General features: G+C 40.3%; 1 protein-coding gene across 4 annotated transcripts in view; it reads left to right on the plus strand.

Moving 5' to 3' along the window:
- The window catches only part of MOSPD2 (motile sperm domain containing 2), a 62454-nt gene that overhangs the window by 36294 nt on the left and 6297 nt on the right, over positions 1-19863 (plus strand). For all 4 annotated transcript variants that reach the window (XM_073355660.1, XM_073355640.1, XM_073355649.1 and 1 more), the window contains 3 exons: positions 10269-10381; positions 11897-11993; positions 13145-13241. In XM_073355660.1, coding sequence (XP_073211761.1) covers positions 10269-10381; positions 11897-11993; positions 13145-13241 — 307 coding nt within the window. The remainder of the gene's footprint in view (positions 1-10268; positions 10382-11896; positions 11994-13144; positions 13242-19863) is intronic.

The following is a 19863-nucleotide window of genomic DNA, read 5'->3' on the forward strand; positions in this document are numbered from 1 at the left end:
GCACCAGATTCACCACTCTTCCAGAATATCCACAGTATTCCAAAATTTAATAGAAAATGGATATCAACAGGCCAGAGATAGTCTCAGCCAACTCTTTTAGAACTCTTCAGAGCAAGTTATTTAGGCCTGCTGATTTTAAGATGTTTATCCTTGGTAGATTGTCAACATCCTCTTTAGTTACTAATGCACTGGAAATTACTTAATCATCCTTATATGATGGGAGTACATCATCCTGTTTCTTTCCAAATAAACAGACATTTATTTTGAACACGTCTGTCTTCTGTGCATCATTAACAGTTTTGCTATCTCTGTCTAGTAAGGGACCTATACCAAAAGAGTCAGTTTGACCCCAGAATATGCAATTTTGATATTCTTTAACTTAGAAGTTATAACATAATGGTATAAGGGAATAGCTAACTTTTGAATCTTGCATTGAACCAAACCAGAGGCCTGTCCTGAGTTTCAGGCCACAGTTACCTGCAAATGAATCGTGGATGTTAGACTTGGTATATTATCTTCTTCCTTTGTCATGTAACTGAGTCTTTTTTCAGTTCCTTACAACCATATGTTTGTTTTTGAAGGTAAGGACAACAGGTGGTCCTCATTTAACACCCTCAGCATTCCATTGTCTAAAGAAAAGTTAATTCACTCCTCCTTACTCCCTTCCCCTTTTTTTTTCTTAAATTTTTACTGACCCTTTGGATAATCTATGATGATGAACTAATATGTTAACCAAATTGGAAAGTAAGATGTAGGGTCAACAGACATTTAGGTTTAATCCTAAAATAAATAAATTAATCCATCTCCTACAAAGTTGCATACAAGTTCTCAAAAAGGCTGTAATTTAAGCTCCATACTGAGGTAAATACTGCTCCTATTAGCTATGAAGAAGCAATAACATGATGCTACCAAGGAAGGATAAGACTATAAACTGTAGGATATCTGAAGGTAAACAAACCTTCCAAATTTATTTTTGGAAAAATTCCTTATGTGTGAACCAACCAGACATCCTGGGGGCCATCTTTGTAAATTAAATACTTTCTTCTTTACTTCCTTACATGTTTTTAATATCAACGTTTTCCACCAAAGAGTCTCAGATTTTGAGATTAGAATCCTACCCAAATGTGTTAGCTATCCTGAGAACAAGGAACTACTGAAACCAAATAATCTATTCCCTTTATGTTAAGTTTTAAGGTGATAAACTTGAATTCCTTTCTTGTAATAAAACCAACTTGTATAGAATTAAGTTTGTTATAAGCATTATATTTGTAAGTAAATATTCTTATCCCTTTTGGATTATACTCAAGTTATTAGCATAAGTGATTGTAAGTGTGTGAATAAACATTTCAGCACTTGGAATATTGTGCGAAGTTTGAGAATAGAAGTTGGGAATTTAATATTAGACAATATTATTAGTTTTAGAAATAGATTTCTTGTTTATTTTACTAATGTTATCAAGGACAGTGCCTAGAATAGCTAGAATATTTTAATAGTTTGAAATTAGGTTATTTTATAATGAACTTGGAAGTTGTTTAAAATTAGAATCAAATTGAGAATTCTTTCCTACACTTGAAAGATGGGATAAACTCTTCCCAAATTACAGCTAAGTGAAAGAAGAAAGAATAATCTTTAAAACTTGAAAGTGAAGGAAAACTTCAAGAATATAGTCACCAAGTTACAACAAAATATAGGAAAATTTTATCTGATTAAATGTTTCAAGAAGAGTTAGCAACAGAGAATAAAGCTAAAAGGCTTCTCAAGCAATTCTGTTAGTATTATATTTTTAATTAATAATTCCAAATAAGAAATTAAACTCCAGGAAAAGAACTATAGTACAACCTCAGAGTTATCAACACCTTGGGAATGGAGGTTGTTCATAACTCTGAACAAAATGTTATGGTGGTTCTTTCAGAAGTTTACAACTGAACATTGACTTAGTACAGCTTTTAAACTTTACTACACATAAGAAAAATGCTGCTTTTAACTATCTTAATTTAAATGAAATAAGCACAAAAGTTTCCTTAGCGTGTCAAATCTTTTTTTAGACTCCCGCCCCCCCCCCCCTTATTTTTTTAGTAGTTTACATTTAACACAGTTCTGTACTGTATTTGTGCTTTGGGGGGCGGAGGGGATGGGAGGGGTCCGCTGCTGTCTGATTGTATACTTCCGGTTCGAAATGAGGTGTGTGCTTGACTGATCAGTTTGTAACTCTGGTGTTTGTAACTCTGAGGTTCTACTGTGTAGCACTTGGAAAGATTAACTTTTCTAAAGCTTGGATGCCACCTACTGGATGGGTAGGAAACGTGCAATGATGCTTTGATATGTCTAATTGATACATTTATCATCTGCAACCCGAGATGGGTATATCCCCAAATTTTGCGATGTGATGGAAGGTGGTAGTGTCAATAAACTAATTCCTTTTAGAGCTGGGCTAGCCCACCATTACAGCTGAATGGAATTAATGTATGAAAAGAGATGCTAAATACAGTTGAGGAGTTTTGTCTTTTATCTAAGCAATCCCGAGGGTGAGTCTTCATCCAAAGGTCCAAAAGTCCCAAACACACTCACTTGAGTCCTGCTTCCCGTGAGAAATGCTCAATGTTTGATTCCACTCTCCCAAGAGAGAGAGTGATTTTCTTTAACCAGAATCCTTTATGAACAAGAACTTGGGTCTTGGACCTTAACGTCCAAGGTCATAACAATAAGCAGTTTTGGGAAAGAGAGCTTTCCTAAAGAGCAAATATGCCAAGAAAAGATCATCACCACACCAGAATACTCCTCTGATAACAGATGGCAGAGTATGATTTGAAAATTAATATTTATCTCTGAGATGCCATAGGAAGATACTTCGAAGGAAGTCAGAATTTGGCCTTGGAGAACAAAGGTATTGCCTTTCTAGAATACTGAACTCTTCTGAAGTTCAGACCTTTGTTTCTTTAAATCCAGACCTCTGTGCTGATGGGATTTATATATTGAAATATACCAAATTTAATAAACTTAACTTCCATGGATGCTACTGAAATACCGGATTCCAAATAGATATCAAGCAAGATTACACTCGGAACAGGAAAGAAAAGAGAGCACTGAAGTAGCCTTAACATTTGAAATCCTCGAAGAGCCATAACTGGACTGTTACAGGAATTAAACCTAACACCTTGTAATTAAATTGCTATAGTGTTTGATTCAGTTGTCTGTTTTTCATCTAGTTTGCAATATAATATCCTCCTACAATTATAGTGCTTTTTTATATGTTCAGGCTGATCTAATAGTCACCGAGCTTACTAAAGTTATTTTGTTGCTTAAAGAATTAATCTTGAACTCAGAATTGTCTTGCTGCATGCTGCCTAAAATCTGAAACTATACGGTGTCATATCTTTGTGAGCGTGTTTGGTTAACTTTTTTCCAGTTAAAATTTTAATCCCTAAATTTAAGCACCACTAAAAGCTAATTAATATACTCAAATCACTGTTTGTTTGTTTCTCTACTGTATCTGTCACTCACTCCTGGCAGCTTGATGCATCTGCAAATGTGTATGATTACTTGCTCGTTGAAGAAATCCTCCGATCTCTCCCTTCTGTGACCATTAAAGTGTGTGTGTGTGTGTGTGTTCACAAGAGCGCTCTTCTAACCTCACTTCAAACGTAATTTGTGTGTTTATAAAATCTAGAATACTTTTGTATACTGATCTTGATTATGTTGTGTATTTCTCACTAAAGAGTTAATAGCATGTGTGAATACTTCATGCTCCATACTCACCTCATTTCCATTTTTGTGTGGTAACTTTATTACTGGTTTGCCTTCGTTTATGTCAAATACAAAGAGCATTGTGGTGTTATTACTTTACTTTTCTGCATATCAACTTTGAGTCACAAATCTCATCAAGTGCCCCCTTGCTGGCTGCCCACTGGACTGCTGTCAAGGGAATCCAAACCTCTGTGTCCTGGATCTCTGGGTGTTTATATTCCCTTCTGGAGGCTTAAGCCAGTCTCAGAGTCTGTAGGCACACTGAGGCACAGACCTTCTATCTGGCATCTTCTGAATGCTGACACCCACTGTTAAGGTGCCTAGCCTCTTTGAGCACATTGCTGAACCATCAGACAGTCCCATTCATAAACACACCTTCTCCAAGAACTCCACCCTAGAGGTCTGAAGCTTCTGACTTACAGTTTCTCTCTGGAAGCAACATGGTAGTTGTAAAGCATTCAACACACACTGACACTTTGCCCAGAGTCTAACACAACTGCTCTTTTGCTTAATTATATAAAGCACACGAGAGTACAGATCCGCAAAACAATAGACTGTACACACTTTTCCCTGCTCAGTTTCCTCACCACTCCAGAGCCTTCTTTGGATGGGGTCAGAGTACCTGTGACGTCCTTGGGGCCAACTCTTTCCAGGAAAGAGAGAGGCTTTCCCTGCCTCATGCAGGCTCGTAGGTGTTGTGGGGGCTTCTCCCTAATGGAGTCTCCTTCTTCATCATCTGTAACTTTTTCTCCCATCCAGTGCTTCCTCTTCCTATCTGGCTTCCTTGGTTGTGTGTTTCCTTATTTAAACCCTTCTTGGTCACCTGGCTGCTTTCTTTTTGGAATGTCATTACTCTTTTTCGCATAATCTTTTGCACCTGAAGTGCTTTCCTTTTGTCCTCAGGCTGCAGTGTTACTGGTTTCAGAGTAGCAGCCGTGTTAGTCTGTATTCGCAAAAAGAAAAGGAGGACTTGTGGCACCTTAGAGACTAACCAATTTATTTGAGCATAAGCTTTTGTGAGCTACAGCCCACTTCATTGGATGCATGTCCTGCCAGCAATGGTGGAGCCACATACAGAGAGGCATTTGTAGTAGAGCAGTTTTAAAGAGGAACATTTTATAATAACTCCTGGTTGACATGATGATAGGTTCTACAGACAAATTGTCATATTTCTCCCTTGTTTTAATAAATAAATAAATAAAACAGAGTAGGGATACTCAAGTATTCTAGGTATGTTCTAAGGCCCCATTTTTAGACAGTGTCTACTGTTACTATTAATTCAAACTTCATACATTTATTAAACAATTCCACTGATCACACCATTTACATGAGAACTTTATAGGTCAGTTCCTATCTACATCGTATAAATCTTCTCCCTCATTATGCCAGGAAAGGGATCAACAGGGGTTCGCCATACCCACATATATTTGCCTGCTAACACCTGTTTAGGTATGCCCTCATGTTCCTCCTCCTAGGTCCCATGAATGTGACTTGACTATCTTCTCCTATTTTGAACTGGTGGCATTTATCCTGGTCAACAAGCTTCTGTCCCTCTTGCTCTGTCTGCTCGCTCTGATGCCAGGCCTACAGCACCATCTCTCTCTCCTTCACAAGCAGCCTTTTCCACTCCAGCCTCCATAGCTCTGGACCTATCCCCCTTGCCACTATGTCTGCTGGAGCATCTGTGGCACCATATGCTTGGTCACCTGCATGCCCTGTAGGAGAAGGGACCCTGGTTTGGAGTGAGTGTCCCATCCTGCCTCCAGGCACAGGAGTGAAGCAGTGCCATCAACGCCATCTGTCTCTCCTTCACAAGCGGTCTTCACTCCAGCCTCTACAGCTCTGGGCTTCTCGTCATCACCATTATGTCTTATCGACCATCTTGGGAACTGTCCATGGCACAATCTCTTTGATCACCCGCCTGCCCTGTAGGGGGGAAAAAATGGATCTAGTCTTGCCCCTGGTTTGGAGCAGGTGCCCCATCCATCCCATAATATATTGTGCAATGCGGCCACCAACTCCCAATTTTTCTGATCAGCAGAAGCCAGACTTCACTGTGCACACAGGCTCAGAATCTGCTCTTTCCTGAGCTGTTCCTAATTCATATTTGGCAGCTATTTTTACCCAAGGCAATTGAAAGATCTGCTCCTGGCTTTCAGGCTAACAGCAGAAGTGAAGTCCCTTGCAAAAGTGTTTGTTTTTAAAAACTTCTTGTACTACTACACTAATCCCAAGCACTGCCACCATTCTACCATAGATCCGGTCAGGCCCCCCCCCCCGCCCCCTTGCTGGCCACCCACCAGACTACTGTGAAGGGAGTTTAAGCGTCTCTGTCCCTGGATTCCCTGGTGTTTAATCTTCTAGAGCCTGAGTGGAGTCCAGCCACTGCCCCAATCTTGGGGTCCCTAGGCACGCTCTCAGACCACGGACCTTCCGTCTGGAACCCACTGCCCAGCTGCCTACATCCCCTGGGTAAGTCACTGACCCTTCAGACTCCCCCATATTTAAGTACACCCTCTCCCAAAACTCCACCCCAAAGGTGTGAAGCTTCCGGTTTAGTTTAACTCTTTTAAGAGGCAACACAGTAGTTGTAAAGCATTCAGCACACACTGGCACTTTGCCTAGTACCTAAGGCTACATTTACACTACAAGCTAAGCCTGTGGTTCTCAGCTTGTGCATGCATACTCACACTAGTGCTCATGAGCTAGCATGAGTATAGATAGTAGCATAGCCGCGGTAGCATGGGCAGTGGAGGTACAGCTTAGCTGGGCTGAGTGAAAACCCACTTGAAGCCAGCGGGTACATACTTGGCATGGCTAAGCTGTTTTGCTGCTGTCACTGTCCATGCTATTGTGGCTACACTACTATTTGTACTTGCACTAGCTTAATGAGATCTAGCATAAGTCTGTGGACGTGCACTGTGAGTCACACCCCAGCTTGTAGTCACACCCATCGCCTAACGCAACTGCTCTTAATCATATAAAGGGCAAGAGTACAGGTCTACAAAAAGAAACACTGTACATGTCTTTCCCTTCCTCAATTTCCTCACCATTCCAGAGCATTCTTTGGGCTTGTGTCAGAGTTCCTTGGGGCTGTCTCTGTCCAGTAAAGCAGGCAGTTTCACCGCTTCATGCAGGCGGTCATATGTTGGGTGGCTTCTCCCTCAGAGAGTCCTTCCCCGTTTTCTGTGACTTTGCTGTCTCCTCCTACCCAGTGCTTCCTCTTGCAATCTGACTTCTGTTCTTTTGTGTTTTCTTATTTAAACCCCTCCTACTCAGCTGCTTTCTTTGTTCTGTCTCCTGGTAGTTTCCCACTGTTTAAAAAAACACCACCACCGCCACAACCCTCCCCTAAAATGGAGGAGGAAGTAGCTTTTCCCTGGAGATGCAGTTTCTCTTATGCATAACCTTTGCCCCATCATTAGCCTCAAATACCTTCCTTTTGTCCTCGGTAGTGCACCTGGTGCATGTTCTGTAAGTAATGGTGGATCCTCATAAAGTGAAGCATTCATGATGTAGCAATTTTTAATAACATTTCATAATCCATAATATCAAACAGAAGCCAAACATTGGGGTGATTCCCAAATTATCATATTTTGTCCATGCTTACACTTTTTGTGTGTGTTTTGTCTGTGACCAAACATACCTTCATATAGAGAATCCCTCATGCAAATAAACTGAATGACAAAAGCACCTCATTGCACCTAACTCAAGCTTACCAAATTTTGGTTTGCTAATTTCAGCTTTCACCTTACACTCTTCCTAAATGAACTGTTTTAGCCGCGTCACCAAATTAAACATTTGCCTATTAATGTCACAACCCAGAACTAAAAGTATCGACTTCGTGCTGTTGAAACAATTGTATTATATGTATGAAGTTATTGGAACCTCAGCTTCTTTCATATTGTTGTAATCTTCAGCTAGGCATATGTATATAAACAATATGTAATTGTAATTGTCACATGACCTTGTATTTAACTTGTTAAATTCTGTGATTAGTCCTAGAATTGTGGTTTCTTAAAACACAATTAAGAATCACTAGTTGTTTAACTAGCCTTGTTTAAGTTGGGAGTACTTTCAAGTGTATTATCCCATTTTATCATTTTTTATTTAGTTTGAGACTCTTGATATTAAGTTGAATCATAGGTTTGTAACCTAGTTTACTTTAATTAAATTTATATTTGGTTTTCAGGTACTGTGTTCTTAAGTATGTTTATTGAATTGTTGCTGTTTCTTAACCGTTAGTCTCTCTCAATGGGAAACACACCCATTTGATATGTTTAGTGTTCTAAGAAGTAATCAATTTGAATAGTGTTGATTCTCATGGGTGTTTGAATCTTATACTCGCTTCTGTGATACTAGTCCTTTCACATAGTTAATTGAATTTTATTTTGATTTTCTTTCATTTTAGAATGTCAGACTGAAAGTTGCTTTTCAAGCATGAATACCTTGTATCACTCATTTATTTACTTTTCTTTTCATAGAATCATAGAATATCAGGGTTGGAAGGGACCTCAGGAGGTCATCTAGTCCAACCCCCTGCTCAAAGCAGGACCAATCTCCAATTAAATCATCCCAGCCAGGGCTTTGTCAAGCCTGACCTTAAAAACTTCTAAGGAAGGAGATTCCAGCACCTCCCTAGGTAACGCATTCCAGTGTTTCACCACCCTCCTAGTGAAAAAGTTTTTCCTAATATCCAACCTAAACCTCCCCCACTGCAACTTGAGACCATTACTCCTTGTCCTGTCCTCTTCCACCACTGAGAATAGTCTAGAACCATCCTCTCTGGAACCACCTCTCAGGTAGTTGAAAGCAGCTATCGAATCCCCCCTCATTCTTCTCTTCTGCAGACTAAACAATCCCAGTTCCCTCAGCCTCTCCTCATAAGTCATGCGTTCCAGACCCCTAATCATTTTTGTTGCCCTTCCCTGGACTCTCTCCAATTTATCCACATCCTTCTTGTAGTGTGGGGCCCAAAACTGGACACAGTACTCCAGATGAGGCCTCACCAATGTCGAATAGAGGGGAACGATCACATCCCTCGATCTGCTCGCTATGCCCCTACTTATACATCCCAAAATGCCATTAGCCTTCTTGGCAACAAGGGCACACTGCTGACTCATATCCAGCTTCTCGTCCACTGTCACCCCTAGGTCCTTTTCCGCAGAACTGCTGCCTAGCCATTCGGTCCCTAGTCTGTAGCTGTGCATTGGGTTCTTCCGTCCTAAGTGCAGGACCCTGCACTTATCCTTATTGAACCTCATCAGATTTCTTTTGGCCCAATCCTCCAATTTGTCTAGGTCCCTCTGTATGTGTTTTTATGTGTTGTAACTTATTTGCATATTCATTCTTGATTGATTTTTTTTTTTGTTTTCTTTTTGTCATCGTAATTCTTAAACATTTTTCTTTATTTCAAAATCAAGTTTAGTTATTGATTTCCATGGCATTCCCTAGTGCTTGAAAGAGAAGTCTTGGTGGTAAATAGTGGGACTACCCTCTGAGTTTAGTATAATGAAATGATTAATAATTGCTGTTAATCTTTTGAATTTTTTTTTCTGAACAAATTGCATGAGAAACACTTAGGTAGTAATTCCATCTATTTAATTCTTGTTTGTCCCAGGTCTCAATTTTGATAATTTGGTTTGTGTTTCTTTTAGTAATTTTAAGATCAAATTACTTGGTGCTTACACCCTTTCAGCCCCATAGTCGCTAGCATTTCTTTCACTTTTAATATACTTTAAAAACATCTTGTTTTATATAAAGAGTTTGTCGTCTTCTGACTTTTCTTTTCATCCAGATCAGTTTGGCTCATAATTTCCCTCAGCTTTGGTAAATTACCCCTTTTGAAGCATCATGTATATTACTTGTAGGGCAGTGCCTACAGTGTTCCACATCATCAGCATTAGGCTTCCATCAGTTTTATTAATCAAATCACATTTTTTTTAAATTCCCATGATTGCTTTATATCTTGAACACTAAGGCACAAAGATGAGTTTAGCAAAGTCCATGAAATGTAATTAAATACAATATCATAGTTTATTTTATCTATCCTACATCATATTTAATCATGGTTATATTGGGATATTTGTTTGAATGTTTTGCTCTGCATTGGAGGGATGAGGCCAGTGGTTTGTAAATTAGAACAACTTACGGTAGCTCTATGTCCAGAGTTTTAAAGAAATCTCCAAGCTATGAGGCATCAAGCTTTTAACTTGTCTGTGTGTGTGTGCGCACGTACGTACGTACGTACGTACATACATACATATGTATAATGTGTGTGTGTGTGTATATCTAAAAATAATTTGTTAGAAGCCTGATTGTGTGCGTGTATTTCAAAGCCATCATACATTGTTCATTCATTCATTGAAATTACAAGGAACTCAAAGATTAACAGGGTCTATAACGTGTAAATTTGGTGGAATGAGCATCTTGCCATTACATGTGCTGCAGAAATATCTACATGATTGTAATATGTATGACTCATATTTTTTATTCCTTTATCATTCTGATTTATTTTTACTCAGGTGTGTTCTGTAGAACAAATTTCCAAACCAGAAGAGAATGACAAAACAGATTCCAAAACAAAAAATGCAAAGAAAGCATTAACTGTTTTTAAAGGACCATTATTACATATAAGGTAATAGTGTGCAATAATAATTTTGTTTGCTTTGTTGCATTGTGTATTGTTCACTTAAAATTAATTTGATCAGTTTAAAGCCACAAGAAGTATGGGGCTGGACGAATGGACTCTAAGGTGGATAGAAAGCTGGCTAGATCGTCAGGCTCAACAGGTAATGATCAATGACTCCATGTCTAGTGGCAGCCAGTATCAAGCAGAGTGCCCCAAGGGTCAATCCTGGGGCCGGTTTTGTTCAATATCTTCATTAATGATATGGAGGATGGCGTGGATTGCACCCTCAGCAAGTTTGTAGATGACACTAAACTAGGAGGAGTGATAGATACGCTGGAGGGTAGGGATAGGATACAGAGGGACCTAGACAAATTAGGGGATTGGGCCAAAAGAAATCTGATGAGGTTCACCAAGGACAAGTGCAGACTCCTGCACTTGGGAAGGAAGAATCCCATGCACTGCTACAGACTAGGGACCGAGTGGCTAGGCAGCAGTTCTGCAGAAAAGGACCTAGGAGTTACAGTGGACGAGAAGCTGGATATGAGTCAACAGTGTGCCCTTGTTGCCAAGAAGGCTAATGGCATTTTGGGCTGTATAAGTAGAAGGATTGCCAGTAGATCGAGGGATGTGATCGTTCTCCTCTGTTCAGCACTGGTGAGGCCTCATCTGGAGTACTGTGTCCAGTTTTGGGCCCCACACCACAAGAAGGATGTGGAAAAATTGGAAATTGTCCAGCGGAGGGCAACAAAAATGATTAGGGCGCTGGAGCACATGACTTATGAGGAGAGGTTTAGGGAACTGGAATTATTTAGTCTGCAGAGAAGAAGAATGAGGGGGGATTTGATAGCTGCTTTCAACTACCTGAAAGGGGGTTCCAAAGAGGATAGATCTAGACTGTTCTCAGTGGTAGCAGATGACAGAACAAGGAGTAATGGTCGCAAGTTGCAGTGGGGGAGGTTTAGGTTGGATATTAGGAAAAACTTTTTCACTAGGAGGGTGGCGAAGCACTGGATTGTGTTACCTAGGGAGGTGGTGGAATCTCCTTCCTTTGGGGTTTTTAAGGTCAGGCTTGACAAAGCCCTGGCTGGGATGATTTAGTTAGGGATTGCACCCGCTTTGAGCAGGGGGTTGGACTAGATGACCTCCTGAGGTCCCTTCCAACCCTGATATTCTATGAAAACTAAAATCAAGAGTTAAGTGACTAATCTTAGGGGAGGGGGAGAGACAAACCTTTAGTTCCTAGTGCGCGCGCACACAGAAAGCACGTACGCTTTTTACTGTTACCAGCTTTGGATTCTAGCTAATCTAAATATGCTGCAGAATATTGTGGCAGCTTGCCTGTGGAGAACTTAATTTACAGTGACTGTAACTGGTGGATAGAAAGCACTTTGTTTTTCTGTTGCTATAAACTCAGATTTTTGTTACGGTAAATGATTGAGAGATATTATTTGTGTTTAAAAATAGTGGATTTTGCTCAATGAAAATTTGTATAAACATTATTCTTATTTTATTGTCAATTAGTCCGGCAGAAGAACTATTTTTTGGATCCAAAGAAATTGGAGAAAAAAAATGCTTGATTGTTCTGACAAATGTGACTAAAAATGTAGTGGCCTTTAAGGTAAATATTATTTGTGTCCAGATGTTGTTTTGTTTTACTGTCCACATGCTTTTCATTTGTTTAGAAATATAAATTTGTTGTGGCAGATTTTGTGTAAAGTCCCAAATTTTTCATGGAATAAAGGTCAAATGAGATAATTAACAGTAAAAAATAATGAAAGGGTGGTATACTTACACATATTGGGGTGTCCAGCCATTGCTAGATCTTCTTTCCCTCCTCTCCCCCCCCCATGGTCTCTTTCTTTTCCATTTTAGTATTCAGAGGAAAAAATGGACTATTTTATTGAAGGTTTTGTCGGTCATGTAATATTTTATGTTTCATCCAGTGTTATGTCTGGGAGCAGATTATAGAAATTAAAACAAACCTTTGCCTGCATTTGTCACATATGAAACCAACACCAAACACGATGGTCAACAGCATAAATCCATAAAAGAACCCCATATGAAAGAGGATTTAGGAATGATTAAATATTTTACCTCCTGATTTTCTGGATCCTCCCTAAAAAGAACGAAGGGGGAACCACTATGTACATGATCGCTTTTTATTGTTTGTTCCATGAACAAGTCATCAGCACTTTGTGATCAACTGTGTCGAAGCTGCTGAAAAATCCATTCCTCAGTAGATCACCTTCAGAGGAATAAGTGCAGTCTCTGTTTCATGTTCAACTCAGTAGCCATATTTTTAGGAATGCAGGAAATTAAATGAATTTAAGTATGCATAGACTTGGTTTACCACCACTTTGTATATGTTGTCTGCATATATACATGATTCAGGATTCAAAGTTGTCAAACTAGCAACTTTCACAAGTATTACGTTCAGTATTTTTGTTGTTTTAGTTTTATTTATGAAAAACAAGAGAGAGAAGAAATCAGTCTTTACCAAATAGGGAAGGACAAAACTGATAGAGGAAGAAATAGTAGACTTAGAAGCTAATGTTTCCACCCAAACAGGAAAAGGGTGTTGGGTGTGTTTTTGTTTTTTAAGTCTATTGTCTTCGTTACTCCATCTTTTGGCAAGAATAGAGGGCTGTTAACATTTCAGGAACACCAAACTCTGTCTCGTCGCTTCTTTTTTGTAAATTTAGCAGTAACAGAGCTGGTAGGCAGAATGTGTTTAAACTCTGACATATACTTGCTTGTTTTTATTTTTAGGTGAGAACAACTGCTCCTGACAAGTATAGAGTTAAACCAAGTAATAGTAGCTGTGAACCTGGTACATCAGTAGACATAGTAGTATCCCTCCATGGTGGTAAGTAAAAACTCATAGAACACAATTTTCAAACAAGTCTACAGGCGGTACATGCATAATTAACAGCTCTTCTTTGAGTTGGCCTCTATCTATACTTCGTTGTGGGCCACACCTCCTGGCACCGTGAGCTTTGGGAGCTGCTAGAAGAGCAGTGGACTAGCTATGGAGATTTACTTAACATAACAAGACACCCAAACTGCATTTCTTTCCCCTTGGTATTGCTGTAGTATCACAGTTGACACTGCTTCATTATGCAAGCTTTTTGCTGCTAAAATTGGGTGGGCCCAAGTCAGGTTATCTGCAAGAATGGCTGAAGGCTGTTTCAATCTGTTGCAGTAGTCCCTCGTGAAGGATTTAAAATAAGCATCATATTTAGAGATGTATATTGAGGAGATTTGGTTTGAATTATTTTCTTCATCCAGTAGAGAAGTGTTCTGTTGATCACTAATGCGATTAACAGTAGTTCTGTCTTTTTACCAAAGTGCCAGGTTTTTGAGTGTGAAACAATGAAAATGAGGTTGGCTTCTGGAGAAGTTGAACAAACACACACAATTTATTTCATTCAGTACAGATAACAATGTTAATATTTCATCCATGTGATTTGTAATTATACTGAAATTGTACTGCCAACTGATATTTGATGGAAAAGAAAAAATTCAAATTTTGTGTTATGGAAGTAAACTGTAAGTAGCTTTGGGTATACATTTCTACAAAGAGCAGTTGCATCTTTCTGCTTTGTTAGCTCTTTTATAATTAAATAATATGGAATCTTTTAACAAATTTTAGAGAGGAATGTTTAGCATGAGTGAATACTAAATTCATTCTTTATATTTCCATAAGACATTGCCAGATATGTCTCCAAATGAGTTCTCATTTAAAACATTCCTAATTAAAAATGCATCATTATGTTTAATTTTCTTTTTAATCTCAAAGGGTCCACATGGTGAAATAATTTTGCTAAGGGTAATTATGTCAAATTGTACCATAAATCCACTAAAAGTGTTGTTAGTTTGTTGTCTTATGCTTCTATTGATATCCAGCCGCTTTTTTACAAACCTTACCAAATTCAGCAAGTCCATTTTGTGAAACAACAGCAACAAATATGTTTTGAATTGTTCATTAGCATAGGTTTTCATGTTGCAGTTTAGCTAAATAGTCTCCATTTGGAAAATTTTAATTCCTACGGTTTAATATGTTTTCTCCTTTATTCCTGTGTGACTTCACAAGTTTTTGATACCTATTGTAGTTGCAGTATACCTATCTTCTTCACGTGATAGTCCCTGTGTGTATTCCACATGTGGGTGCACATTCATGCCATGCTCCTGAGTCTGGAAGTGTTTCTTAGCAGTGTCCGTTGACCTACAAGTGCATAGTGAATCTCCTCATGGCTCCCAGGTGAGGGTATAAGAGGTAGTGTGGGTCGATACCACTCCAGTTCCCTCTTACCGCTGCATGGCCTCAGTCGGAAGCCCTGTTCCTTCATGCTGCTAAGAGAGTGATTTTACTTTGTATATAGTATGTAAATTAATTTTGTTAGTATAAGTAGATAAGTTAACTTATAGTACTAGGCAAGGCTGACAGCTTCTTAATGAGGCTTTGATCCCCAAGCCCTTTACCACCCATCAACCCTTAACCCTAGGTAGGACTACTCAGGAGACATCCCTTAGGGGAGGATCTATTAATGGAGATTCTCTACCTCCTAGTAAGGAGGAGAGAATTGAAGATGATAAAATATGGGTAGGATCTGATGAGAAACAGTCATATGAAAAAGAGTCCCATTCAATTACATCATGTAATGTCAGACAGCTAAAAAGTGACAAGTTTTTAAAGTGCTTTTATACAAATGCTAGAAGTCTAAATAATAAGATGGATGACCTAGAATGCCTTATATTAAATGAGGATACTGATATAATAGGCATCACAGTAACTTGGTGGAATGAGGATAATTAATGGGACACAGTAATACTAGGGTACAAAATATATCAGAAGGACAGAACAGGTCAGGCTGGTAGGGGAGTGGTACTATATGTGAAAGAACCAAATGAAGTAAAAATCTTAAATGAATCAAACTGTACCATAGAATCGCTATGGATAGCAATTCCATGCTCTAATAATAAGAATATAGCAGTAGGGGCCTATTACTGACCACCTGACCAGGATGGTAATAGTGACTGTGAAATGCTCAGGGAGATTAGAAAGGCTATAAAAATTAAAAAAAACCAAACTCAATAATAATGGGGAATTTCAACTATCCCCATATTGTCTGGGTACATGTCACCTCAAGATGGGATGCAAAAATAAAATTTTCTTCACACCTTAAATAACTGCTTCTTGGAGCAGCTAGTCCTGGAACCCACAAGAGGCAAGGCAGTTCTTGATGTAGTCCTAAGTGGCGCACAGGATCTGGTCCAAGAGCTGGACCGTTTGGTAATAGTGCCCGTAATATAATTAAATTTAACATCCCTGTGGCGGGGAAAATACCACAGCAGCCCAACACTGTAGCATTTAATCTTAGAAAGGGGGACTACACAAAAATGAGCAAGTTAGTAAAACAGAAATTAAAAGGTACGGTGCCAAAAGTGAAATCCCTGCAAGCTACATGGAAACTTTTTAAAGACATCATAATAGAGGCTCAACTTAAATGTGTACCCCCAAATTAAAAAACATAGTAAGAGAACCAAAAAAGTGCCACCATGGCTAAACAACAAAGTAAAAGAAGCAGTCAGAGGCAAAAAGGCAGCCTTTAAAAAGTAGAAGTTAAATCTTAGTGCGGAAAATAGAAAGGAGCATAAACTCTAGCAAATGAAGTGTAAAAATATAATTAGGAAGGCCAAAAAAGAATTTGAAGAACAGCTACCTAAAGACTCAAAAAGTGATAGCAAAAAATTTTTTTTAAGTACATCAGAAGCAGAAAGCCTGCTAAACAATTAGTGGGGCCACTGAACGATCAAGATATTAAAGGAGCACTCAAGGACGATAAGGCCATCGCTGAGAAACTAAATAAATTCTTTGCATTGGTCTTCACGGCTGAGGATGTGAGGTAGATTCCCAAACCTGAGATACTCTTTTTAGGTGGAAAAATTTGAGGAACTGTCTCAGATTGAGGTGTCATTAGAGGAGGTTTTGGAACAAATTGGTAAACTAAACAGTAAGTCACCAGGACCAGATGGTATTCACCCAAGACTTCTGAAGAAACTCAAATATGAAATTGCAGAACTACTAAGTGTAGTTTGTAACCTATCGTGTAAATCAGCTTCTGTACCAAATGACTGGAGGTTAGCTACTGTGACGCCAATTTTTAAAAAGGGTTCCAGAGGTGATCCCAGCAATTACAAGCTGATAATCCTGACTTCAGTACCGGGCAAACTGGTTGACACTATAGTAAAGAAAAAAACTGTCAGACATCTAGATGAACATAATTTGTTGGGGAAGAGTCAACATGGTTTTTGTAAAGGGAAATCATCCTGCAACAATCTACTAGAATTCTTTAAGGGGTTCAACAAGCATGTGGATAAGGGGGATCCAGTGTATATAGTGTACTTAGATTTTCAGAAAGCCTTGGACAAGGTCCCTCACCAAAGGCTCTTAAGCAAAATAAGCTGTCATGGGATAAGAGGGAAGGTCCTCTCATGGATTGGTAACTGGTTAAAAGATAGGAAAAAAGGGTAGGAATAAATGGTCAGTTTTCAGAATGGAGAAAGGTAAACAGTGGTGTCCCCGTAGGGGTCTGTACTGTTCAACATATTCATAAATGATCTGGAAAAAGGGGTAAACAATGAGGTGGCAAAATTTGCAGATGATGCAAAACTATTCAAGATAGTTAAGTCCCAAGGAGACTGCGAAGAGCTACTAAAAGGTCTCTCAAACCTGGGTGACTGGGCAACAAAATGGCAGATGAAATTCAGTGTTGATAAATGCAAAGTAAAGCACATTGGAAAGCATAATCCCAAGTATACATATAAAATGATGGGGTCTAAATTAGCTGTTACCACTCAAGAAAGAGATCTTGGAGATATTGTGGATAGTTCTCTGAAAACATCCACTCAGTGTGCAGTCACAGTCAAAAAAGCGAACAGAATGTTGGGAATCATTAAGAAAGGGATAGATAATAGGACAGAAAATATCATATTGCCTCTATAAATCCATGGTACGCCCACATCTTGAATACTGTGTGCAGATGTGGTCGCCCCATCTCAAAAAAGAGATATTGGAATTAGAAAAGGTTCAGAAAAGGGCAAAAAAAATTATTAGGGATGTGGAATGATTTCTATATGAGGAGACATTAATAAGACTGGGAATTTTCAGCTTTGAAAAGAGATGACAAAGGAGGGATATGATAGAAGTCTGTAAAATCATGACTGGTGTGGAGAAAGTAAATAAGAAGTGTTATTTACTCCCGCTCATAACACAAGAACTAGGGGTCACCAAATGAAATTCATAGGCAGCAGATTTAAAACAAACAAAAGGAAGTATTTTTTCACACAACTTACAGTCAGCCCATGGAACTCTTTGCCAGAGGATGTTGTGAAAGCCAAGACTATAACAGGGTTAAAAAAAAAAAAAAAACCTAGATAAATTCATGGAGGATAGGTCCATCAATGGCTATCGGCAGGGATGGTGTCCCTAGCCGCTGTTTGCCAGAAGCTGGGAATGGGCGACAGGGGTTGGATCACTTGATGATTACCTGATCTGTTGATTCCCTCTGGGGCACCTGGCATTGGCCACTGTCAGAAGACAGGGTACTGGGCTAGATGTACCTTTGATCTGACCCAGTATGGCCAGTCTTATGTAGTGTAGTTAATATAGTAGTTCTCTTCCCTGTTCGGGAACCGCATCCCCCTCCACCCCACCTCAGGGACTATGCCCAGGATCTTCAAAAACTGTGTCTTCTACCCACGCTTTATCTATGTGAGTGTCAAGCAAAGCCATGCCTCTACTGCCTGGATGAGGCACACACTGTGGCACGCTGAACCAGCTGTAAGTCCTTCCCTCCCAGGACCAGGGAAGCCCATGAACTCCGCCTCCGCAAATATCTTATGGGGGAGGCCATGCGTCCCCAGGCTCACTCGGATCCTGGCCCAGGAGACCCCCCCAACCCCCGTATAGCGGCCACCACCAGAAGTGAGTGCCCCCTCCAAGCACAGTGCTTGCCTCAGAGCTGGCGGTACCATAGGCTAGGGACAAGTCCTGATACGAGAGCAAAAAACTCTCACAGGCACAAAAGCCAGGTCTCTGCAAAGAATTGCTCTCAAGCTCAGCGTTTCCTCCTCGACCCGAGTCGGGAGAGATGTCACATGTAGATCTAGCTGGACCAGTACCCAAGATACTGCAGAGGCAGAGTAAGGCCAGGCACCAACGGGACCCAATGGTATGGATGGTCACCTGGGCACCCAAACATCTCGAACACTCACCAGTATGTGCAACACCACCCATTCCTCTGGGTTTATGCACCGTATCACTGTCCACTTTATGAAAGGATTATTTAGCACCTTTCCACTAGTGCTGAAGCTCACACCATCATGGGACCTAAATCTTGTTCTCTTCGCCCTCACGAGACCACCCTTTGAACCAATGGCCACATACTCTTTCTCCCACTTCTCAATGAAAGTGGCATTGTTGGTAGCCATAACCCTGACCAGACAAGTCAGTGAGCTTGCAGCCATGATAGCAGACCCCCCCGCAATATTCCACAAGGACAGGATGTTCTTACAGCTCCACCCCAAATTCCTTCCAAAAGTGGTATCTGAGTTCCACCTCCATCAGTCCATCCACTTCCCAGTATTCTGCCCGAAGCCACACGCCTCCCCGCTGACAGGGCCCTGCACTCCCTCGATGTCTGATGCACACTAGTGTCCTTCCTCCACAGGACTGGACCATTTCAAAAATCACTTAAACTACTGGTGGCCATTGCCAAAAGATCAAAGGGACAAGCCCTCTCATCCCAGCCCATCTCCAAATGGGTCTTGGAGCGCATCCTCAAATGCTACAAACGCTCCAGCTAACACTGCCAGGCAGAGTCATGGTTCTTTCTACACGGGCACAGGTCGCCTCCTCAGCCTCACTGGCGGATCTGTTCTGGCAAGACATCTGTCGAGCTGCAGCGTGGTGTCCACACTTTCACGGCACACTACGCCATAATACAAGTGGCCGCAACAGACACAGCCATGAGCAATGCCATACTACAGACCGCAGTGCCATTAGTATCCTCACACCCACCTTTGTGCTAATCATTGCTCACAAGATGCCCACATGTGGAATACACATAAGGACCATCACTCAACGAAGAAAAGGTTACTTTTCTGTAACTGGAGGTTCTTCGAGATGTTTGGTCCTCTCTGTAGTCCACTACCCACCCTCCATCCCCTCTGCTTCGAACTGGATTTTGTAATGATAAGAGGGGAAACTGGAATGGCGTCGACCTGCACTACATCTTATACCCTCCTTGTGGGAGCCATGAGGAGACTCCCTGTGCACGTGCAGGTCAATGGACACTGCTAAGAAACACTTCTGGACTGAGGTGCATGGCGCGCGTGAACGCTCACGTGTGGCATACACACAGGCACCACACATCTCAAAGAACTTCCAGTTACAGGTAAGTAACCTCCTCTTTCTAGTATTTGTG

This window comes from Lepidochelys kempii, chromosome 1 (assembly GCF_965140265.1).
Source record: "Lepidochelys kempii isolate rLepKem1 chromosome 1, rLepKem1.hap2, whole genome shotgun sequence".
NCBI classification, from domain to species: Eukaryota; Metazoa; Chordata; order Testudines; family Cheloniidae; genus Lepidochelys; species Lepidochelys kempii.